The 9,589-nt window shown below is 47.1% G+C and overlaps 1 protein-coding gene across 1 annotated transcript in view; it reads left to right on the forward strand.

Annotated features, from left to right (window-relative positions):
• SF3B3 (splicing factor 3b subunit 3) overlaps positions 1 to 9,589 on the forward strand; it is a 55,337-nt gene that overhangs the window by 20,863 nt on the left and 24,885 nt on the right. The window contains exons 12-16 of the mRNA XM_006030240.3: positions 3,440 to 3,591; positions 4,012 to 4,167; positions 5,936 to 6,091; positions 8,287 to 8,430; positions 9,364 to 9,486. Coding sequence (XP_006030302.1) covers positions 3,440 to 3,591; positions 4,012 to 4,167; positions 5,936 to 6,091; positions 8,287 to 8,430; positions 9,364 to 9,486 — 731 coding nt within the window. The remainder of the gene's footprint in view (positions 1 to 3,439; positions 3,592 to 4,011; positions 4,168 to 5,935; positions 6,092 to 8,286; positions 8,431 to 9,363; positions 9,487 to 9,589) is intronic.

A 9,589-nucleotide genomic window follows, 5' to 3' on the forward strand; every position in this document is an offset into this window, starting at 1 on the left:
CCAATTCGTCACCCACCGGACCATGCAGTCATCCAAGTCACAGCCTCTTAACTTGTTCACCAGTATGGTGTGGGATACCGTATCAAAGGCCTTCCTGAAGTCTAAGTAAATGACGTCTACCCCTACTCCTGCGTCCAGGTGTTTTGTATCCTGGTCATAAAAAGAGACTAGATTAGTCAGGCACGATCTACCTGCTACGAACCCGTGCTGGTTTCCCCTCAGCATAATTTTTCCTGCCGGGCTCTTGCAAATGTGAGCCTTGATAATTTTTTCAAAGACTTTGCCAAGGATGGAGGTGAGACTGACTGGCCTATAGTTGCCTGAGTCCTCTTTCCTCCCCTTCTTGAAAATGGGGACCACATTGGCCCTTTTCCAGTTCTCCGGGACCAGTCCCGTGCGCCACGAGTGTTCAAACATTCCCGCCAGTGGCTGGGCAATGACGTCAGCCAGCGCCTTCAGTTCCCTCGAATGGAGCTCATCCAGGCCTGCCGAATTAAACGCATCCAGTTCCTCCAAGTGCCTCTGCACCGTCTCAGGGTCTACGCATGGCAGTCTGGCACCCTGCTGCTGCCTCTCTACAATCCCAGTGAGAGACTTGTCTTGCCCCTCGCTTAGGAACACTGAGGCAAAGAACTCATTGAGGAGTTCAGCCTTGTCCCCCCTGTCCGTCACCAATTGCTTATGCCCATTTAGTAGAGGTCCTATTCCACCCTGGGCCTTCCTCCAAAAGGTACAAGATTGTCAGGATATGATGTTCACTTAACTACACACGTGACCAAGATATGCCAAAAGCATTTAAGCAAGTTCCACCTGCTTGTAAAGATGCAGAATTCAAATAACTGTCCTATTAGATCATTACAAAGTCAGAAAGAATATTAGTCTTCCTGATTAACTTAGTGGGAAAAAATTGCAGTCCTGGGTCCTAATCATAAAATCTGATGTATTCGAGTGGGGACTTAAATACAAATAGACTTCGTTGAAATCAGTGATTCTACCTTCATGGATTATATTGAAGGATCTGGGCTTTAGTCACTTACTAGGCTAGTAATTGAGGTTACTAAACTTGTAGACCAGTTGTAATGGCTTTGATTTCATAATGCTCACTAGAGCAGTTGCATAGCCGTGGTCTGCATGCCAGATGTTGGTCAGTGAAGTGTTGCTTTTACTGTTTGCATACTTTAAGTTGTATGTAAAAGAATATTCTTTCATAAGTGTGACACAACAGGCTTGGCAACACCTCCCCATCTGAACAGGGTGGGGAGAAGAACAATCAGTTCCTGAAATGTTCACTTCAGCTAACCCAGTTTGGTCTCTTAAAAAACAAAACAAAATGCGGCCTTACTTTAGATTTACAGCACATCCTGGACTGACCCCGTTAAGCTGGCTTCACGTCGTAGTCTTTAAGGAACCTTCTCCACTCTTTGCTTTTATACTATTTCACTTGCTACTTTTCCATCTATGATTGATGTGCTAATCATGGGAAACTATGATCAACTGACAAAAAACATTTTCTGTATCTTCTGCATGCATCCTTGACAGAGTTGATTTGTGCTATGACACAGAGGTCTGTCTGAGTGGGGTCAAGTGGGAATTTTTCATATGTAAAAATATGCCATTTTCAGCCAACAGTGTCAGAGGCATTGATTTGTTTATCCGGTACAAATTTCTACTTCAAGGCTCCTGACTTGATTCCCAGCAGACTTGATCATTCTTACTTTCTTCAACTATTTTTTCTTTTCGGAGGTTGTTTTTACTTTTGAGAAATTCCTGTAAGTTTTCTGTCCTGATAGCTGCAAAGGAAAGAAGGGGCTGGGACATGTATGAGCTCCTTTGCCTCTCTGTGGCCAGCCCTGTTGTTCACACTTTCACGCCATTTATTCTAGTGACTTCTAGCAAAACTGCTGTAGCTCCTCCACCTCCTCCACTGTGCCTGCTGCTGTGCCCACTAGGAGAGGCCAGCACTGGATAACTAACCAACAACCCTCCCTCATTCCCTCTAATGAGAGCAGAAGCATTTGTTCACCCCTACAGCTGGTAAAGACAACTATAAATGTTAGGTGGGTTTACTCTATCTTTTACCAAAGGACTGAGTAAGCTGTGAGGTCCTTCTATGCCAGGGGTGGGCAATTAGTTGGGCCTGGGGCCACGTAGAGAGTTTTGGGAAGTTGTTGCGGGCTGGGTAAGCACCACCCCCTCCTCCCCACCATGCGCAACAGCTCATGAAACCACCCTATGTAGGATGGGGCTGTGGACAGGCAGGGAGCTGGCGTGGGCACAGATGGGTAGCAGCTTCATCAGGGGCACAGCTAGGGCCAAGAGTGCCACCTCCGGGCTGCTCTTCTACCCTGAAGAGGGGCTGGAGCTGCTGCCTAGCTTCTGCGTCAGCAGCCTGGGCAGAAGCTGCTATTAGGTGCAGGGGAAAAAGCAGGACCTGGCGGCGGGTGTGATCATCCCTCCACCACCATTGCCAGGCCTTGCTTGCTGCCACCACCCCGAGGTGATGCCAGGACTGCCCTGCAGCTTCTCACCACCACCCTGCCAGTTGCAGGGGCCCAAGGCAACCCAGCAGTGGTGCTGGTGGTAGCAGTGGGGAGGAGCCACAGGCAGCCTTGGCTGCAGGGACCCCAACCCCCTGCATGGGCTGGTGCTGGGGCCATGTGCTTTGCCTGGGGCTCGGGCCCTGCCTGTGCATGTTCTGGCTGGTCTCCATGGGGCCAGGGCTGCCAGGAAATGGAGTCCAGCTACTAAGCTACCCCAGCCCTGCTGCCCTTGCAGAGCCGGCAGGATGTGCCACAGGCCAGATGGTGCCTGGGCCAAATGGGGCTGAAGGACCAACCACGGGCCAGATAAAGTCCCTCCATGGGCCAGATCCAGCCCTTGGGCAATATTTTGCCCACCCCCGTTCTAGACAATTCACTGCAGGTTTCTTTTGCATTAATACTAAGTAGAGGCTTGCTCATGCAAATATGTATCCACAGACATTGAAGTCAACAGAACTGTTTGTGTAAATAAGGTTTTGTTAGGATCAAGGTACTGAAGCTATACCTTTAAGTTGACTTTAATGGGAATTGAGCTAGGTTTTTATATTTTTAGCATTAATACGGGGGAAGTGTGAACTTCAGCTTTTTGGGTCTCACCTTGTCTATTAAATAGCAACTGTAGCTAAGGCTGCCTTGCTAGAACCCAGATTATTACGAACCTGAACTGTTGCCTGAGTTGACTTGATCTCACACAGTAGGGGACTTGGGATACCATGCTTGTTCTCTTGTGTTGTGTTTCCTAAAACGAATTTCTGCGTGGTGCTGCTAGTTGATAAAACTATTGCTATTGGAATATTGCTGAAAAGTAACATTCATGTTTTTGTCCATCTCTTAGCTCTTTGTGTAGAGATCTTGCATGTATATAACCAGCCCTTTTCCTCTCTGTTTTCCCTGACCAGATGAGTTTGATGCCTACATTATTGTGTCCTTCGTAAATGCCACCCTGGTGTTGTCTATCGGAGAGACTGTAGAGGAAGTGACTGACTCTGGATTCCTTGGTACCACCCCCACTTTATCCTGCTCCTTACTCGGGGATGATGCATTGGTACAGGTAAGCACCTTTTATCCCATTCCCAAGCCGTACGCTGCCCATTTATATCTGCCTTTGTTCCTCATGTGTCCATTGTACTGTAAAGATTGCCCCATGTGGGTTGGTGTACATACTGTTTACCTAGGCACCTCTGCTTGTACACTCTATCATTTAGCTTGGACGGGCTGAAAGCTAATGTCACCAGTCCCCCAGGCTGGGTCTCGGAGGCACCTGGCCCCCAGTCCTATGCCAGTAGGGACTTTCAGGTTTTTTTTGCCCAAATAGGATGCTGTCTTCCCAAGCTTTTGTTTTGTTGTGCAGATTTAGAGTATTGTATAGTCAATAGGCCAATACTGTGTGGAGTATCTAGAGGTACTGGCCGTTGGTCAAGGGAGCTGGAAAACTTGCTTTATTTCTTTTTTTTTTTTTTTTCTCCTTTAGGTTTACCCAGATGGCATCCGGCACATCCGAGCAGATAAAAGAGTGAATGAATGGAAGACACCGGGAAAGAAAACCATTGTAAAATGTGCTGTGAACCAGAGACAAGTGGTAATAGCATTGACTGGAGGAGAACTGGTCTATTTTGAGATGGATCCGGTACGTGTATTTAAAACAAGACAGGTTTGATGAAGGGACCAAAGGTTTTGTGACTGCCACACTGAGGACTGATATGCCTGCAGAGGATTCGGTGGGAAAGAAGTCTTCTAGAATGTGGCCTTGGTGAGGACCACACGCAGTCTGTAGAATGTCACTGGATGAGTTAATAGATGTGGGCAAACCTCCAAAGTTTGGTTCAGCAACTAAATCTCTCAGCTGTAGACCTGAGGCTGGAAAGTATGTTGTGCACTAAGGCTTCTAATCCTGGCTGAAACTAGGCTGTGCAGGAATAGTGAAAATGAGAAATGTATTTTTAGATTTTTATTTGCAATCTGAAGTCCTGGACAATAGGTGAAGGTTCATCTGGGGGATATAGGCAGTTACATTGGCTGGAGGGCTGCTTAACAAGTTTTGGTGAGCTGTTGAGGACTGCAAGGGTACGTCCCTTGTCAAACTGCTAAGTCCTGCCCCTTGACAGGTGCCCCACCCCCTTGTTGCCATCTTGGAACTGGAAGCCCCACCCTGACCTTTGCCACCAGGAGACCTTGCCCCGCAAGTACTGGGGCGGGGAGGGGTAGGTTGCTAGAAGTCTCTTCCCTCCTCTCCTCCCCCTGGTCCCTGATGTAAGAAGGCCCACCCACTGGACACCAAACCTTGCCTTGCTTGCCACCTGTTGGTCCCAGAATCCCTTGCCACCATCACATGGTCCCTGACATCAGAAGGTCCACCCCTTGACTGGGAAACACTGCCCTTCCACAGGGCCTGCCCTTGTGGTGCGTGACCTGCCCCTGGGGCCCCAGAACTTCTGCCCTCCAGGCTACAAGACACAGGTATGACCTGTCTGGTAGCGAGGGGTTGTGACACCTCTAACAACCAGCCCCATCACCCACAACCAACCAGTGGGGGTTTCAGGGGCATTGGACCTCCCCAAGAATGGTGCCAAACCAATCAAATCAAGGGCTGCGCACACAATCCTTTCAGAAGAAATCATTTTAATAAAGTATAGATAAAAACCAGATCATCTACTAAAAATCAAATTTTACTTTTATTTCAAAAAAATATTTTTGTCCTGATTTTGTGTATTTGAGTGGTATATATTGAGGCAATTGCATAATAGCTCAAAATAAAGTCTTACTCTTATATATAGTGCGTGGGGGGTAGGGAGGTGTATGTGGTTGTGGGGTGGGTGTCTGTGTGGGTATGGTAGGGGGGTTGGGTATGCACGTGCGGGGGACTGCCCAAGCACTAGGTTCTGGGAGCTGGCTGGGGTTTGGTGGGGGAAGGGTGGGGAAGGGAGTGTGTGCAGCAGAGCTCACCCTGGTGGTGCAGATGCAGCCCACCCACCCCCAACCCCTTCCCCTCCAGCTTGTAGCTGCTGCCTGGTGCTCCACATGGGGCTGAGCCCCACTTGCTTCCACCCCGAGGTAGGGAGAGAAGGAGGAGCCGCTGGAAGCGGAGGTAGCCAAGCAATTCCAGCAGCAGCCCCGCTAGGAAGATGTGGGCTGAGGCTGGGGCCAGGGCCTTCTGGCGGGTGAGAACAGGAGCGCAGTGTGCGCTGCCCCAAGTGGGAGGAGGCAGGGTTCAATCCCATATGGAGCACAGCAGGGGCAGCCGCAGGCCGAATATAATTAATTGGTAGGTGCCTGCCCATGGGCCAGATCCAGTCATCTGGTGGGCTGTATCTTACCTACCCCTGATCTGAGGGGGTTTCTGAACCAGTTTACCTATCTCCCTTAGTAAATGAATCAACTTGTGTCTTCTGGCTCAGTCAGGACAGCTGAATGAGTACACAGAGAGGAAGGAGATGTCAGCAGATGTGGTGTGCATGAGTTTGGCCAATGTTCCCCCTGGGGAGCAGCGTTCCCGCTTCCTTGCTGTTGGGCTGGTGGACAACACTGTCAGAATCATTTCTCTTGACCCTTCGGTGAGTATCTGATATGTGTTTGCTCTTTAGGGCTGGTTTGAAGTGTTCAGACACATGGGTTTTAGAGCTCAGTTAGCATCACACATTGTGTGCACTTGTTATACAAATGCTTCTGAGTCAGATGTGATGTGTAGTGTTACTGAATTAATGGCATCCACTGTTCCAATATTTAGGCATCCATTGCAAGTAGCAATTTCATCTTGTCGTACCACAGATTCAGTGGTTCCTAGACCAACATATACATAAATAAGAGATTCTTGCTGCTCTGACCTTGGCCGTCTTTAAGCCTTCCTTGAAGTTAAGTTTAAGAGATTGCAATTGTTAGATTTTAAGAAAACTGCTAACTAACAATATGTAGAAGTGTTTGATTGAAACCTCCTTTGCTCATAACTGTGCCATTCCTCGTGGTTCCACTTTGCATCCATTCTAGCTGAGGATAAACTTGAGGCATCTTTCCAGGAGAATTCCTGACTCTGCTTTTGGGCATGTTTGTTTAGCTGCTCTGCCCAAAGAACTCTAAAGGAAGTAACCACAGAGTGGGACCCCAGCTAGCTGTTTTTGGGGTGTGGAATTCTGTTTCTCTTTTGGGGATTATTTGGGAAAGCTGTGCTTCCATCTTGAGGCAGCCCGAAAAACTTAGATACACAGACTTTTAAGGTTAGGTTTGAATATTCTTGGCCACTGTTTCCTTCTCCTCTGCTGTTGAGATTTGTTGCAGTAAATATTTTGTCTAATGTAAAAAAGTACCTAAAGATAAGGCAGACAAGGTTCTTTGGGTGAACCTGACATATTTTATTAGACCAAATTAAACAGTTGGAAAAACATTTTAAACAGGCTTTCAGATTTAAAAACCCTTCATCAGGCTAAGGACGTTTCTGCAGTTGGTGTGTACTCTTCCTGGATGGAATGAAAAGTAAAGAAGCCAGAGGCTGGGCTGGTATGCATACAAGACAGGCAGTGAAGATGTAAATTGAGGAGTCAGTGGGTGAAGAGACAGGCTGGGTTTGGGGGGAGAAGGGGGATGAATGTAACAGTTAAATAATGGAGAGGTAGCTGGGGAGTCAGATGTGAGGCAGGTTGTAATGTGTCATAAATCCAGTGTCTATATTTAGTCCATGATTTTGAGTATCCAGGGCATTGTTGAAGTGAAGTTCATAGACTCGTCTTTGAGAAGCATTTTGTAAGTTTCCTTTGAGGATTAGAACTGAGAGATTGGAAAGAGAGTGGTTTTCTTGTGAGAAATGTGCCCCCACAGGTAATTGGGTATTCTTGTCTTTGATAGATATCTGGTGTGTGTTCATTCCTGTGCGCAGTTGTTGTTTGGTCTATCCTATGTATTTTCCATCAGGGTAGTTGGTGCATTGGATAAGATATATTACATTTCTGGGGGTGCAGCTGTAAGATCCAGGAATGCTGATGGCTCTGTTGTGGGGTGTAGTGATTGTGAGGGTGGTGGAGATGTGTTGGCAGGTTTTGCATTTCTTGTCATGGCACGGTCTGGATCCTTTTGGTGTGTTCTGGGCCTGAAGAAGTTTGCTTTTGGTGATGAGGTTAGCAAGGTTCGGTGCTTGTTTGAAGGCTAGGATGGGTGGTTCTGGGAAGATCTCTTTAAGAATAGGGTCTCTTTCTAGTATGGGTTGCAATTGTTTGAGGATCTGCCGTATGGGTTCAAGGGAGGGGTGATATGTCTCAACCAGCAGTGTGCGATTCGTGGGGGGGTTTCTTCTGTAGTGCAGCAGTTCTTCATGTGGTATCCGGGTGGCTCTTTCAAATGTGTGATCTATCTCTCTGGAGGTAGCCTTTTTAAGATTGGTGAGGTGGCAGTCCCGGGTGTTCTCAGTGCAAATTCAGTGGTATCTGGGGGCTTGGCTGTATATCACAGCTTTTTTGGTGCATTTAGGGTGATCTCTGGTTCTGTGCAGATATGTATGTTGGTCTGTGGGTTAAAGATAAGGAAAGAATAAAAAAAAAAAGGGTATGAAGCTAGTATTGTAGTAATGAACTTGAGCTTGGACTGCTGCTCTGTAGTAACAGCTGTAAGGCGGCCAGGAGGGGAGACTAATCCAAAATGCCTGTATGCTAGGAAACCGACAGGATGCCTCTCAGAATTTTCTGTCTAAATCAAATGTCTTTAACAGATTTGTCAATTGCATGTACTGTGGATCATTATAGTGTCCCTTCTCTGCCTCCCACAGGATTGCTTACAGCCACTGAGCATGCAGGCCCTCCCTGCACAGCCAGAATCACTGTGTATTGTGGAGATGGGAGGTACAGAAAAACAGGATGAGCTGGGTGAGAGAGGCTCTATTGGCTTCCTGTACTTGAATATCGGATTACAGGTGAGCAGTGCTAACTAGTCTCCTACAGCTCTTCTGTGAGGTGTTTAGCATGAAAGACTTTATTAAATGTTCATCATATTGTGTAGTCTCCAGTGGGTGACCTTCCATGTGCACAACAGCCCTAGTTTATCAGGGCACATACCTGTGCAGAGACTTGCAATGCATTCCTCCCAATACATGTGTCTGTGTGGAATTCCCCAGTTAGTGATTGAGCAAGTCCCCACACATTTCCAGCTTCAGGCCAGTATCCATGGTAATAAAAGGAAAAGAAATCTGCTGACACAGTGCAGGACAACTCTTTTTGAAAAGAGGTTCAGTTATAACAACTGGGCCATATAGGAAATGTTCACAGGCTGCTCTGGAGAGAGCATGGAGAAGGGAAAGCCTCCAAGGCAGTGTGCATTGCAAAACCAGGAGCGTTGGTACCAAGAGTCTCCCATGTTTTCCCATCTGCAGCAAAGTGTTCTGTGACCAAACAAAATTGTCTTTGATTTGTCCTACATGTGATAGAAGTAACTGGTTTCCTATAAAGAGTTTGCCCCAGACCCTTTCTTCTGCTTCATGCTTGCTGTCAGAATAAGTACTCTATAATGAGTGGAGAAGAAGGATCTGTGTGTGAGGAGAGAGGAGGGGTTTAGTACATAAGGTTCTTGGGTTGGGGCTCAGTGCCCAGCTCTGCCATGGACCTTGAGTGACTGTATCTCATTCCTCTGTCTCTTTCAAAGGAGTACAGTAGTTCTATATCTCAGTGTAAATGCTGAGAGGCTAACTATATATGTGAGCTTCTTTGGGTGCAGACATTGGGGAGAGCTATCTAAATATTGACAGTAATATGAGATTCTTTAGAATTGCATATTTTCATATTAGTGTAACTGCTTTGGCTAGTGTTCCTTTGAGATCATTAACCAAAGTGATTTTTCTCCTGACTAAAAGAACGGTGTACTATTGCGAACTGTCTTGGATCCAGTCACTGGAGATCTTTCTGATACCAGAACTAGGTACCTTGGCTCACGTCCTGTGAAACTCTTTAGAGTCCGGATGCAAGGCCAAGAGGCGGTAAGTAAAACCAGAATTCAAGGTGTGATAGGAATCTGTCATTGTGCATAGTATGCCAGCTCCCCTCATTGGCGGGCAGGGGGGGGAAACTTAATCCCCGTTG

The sequence above is a fragment of the Alligator sinensis genome, unplaced genomic scaffold (genome assembly GCF_000455745.1).
Source record: "Alligator sinensis unplaced genomic scaffold, ASM45574v1 scaffold260_1, whole genome shotgun sequence".
Classification (NCBI taxonomy): domain Eukaryota; kingdom Metazoa; phylum Chordata; order Crocodylia; family Alligatoridae; genus Alligator; species Alligator sinensis.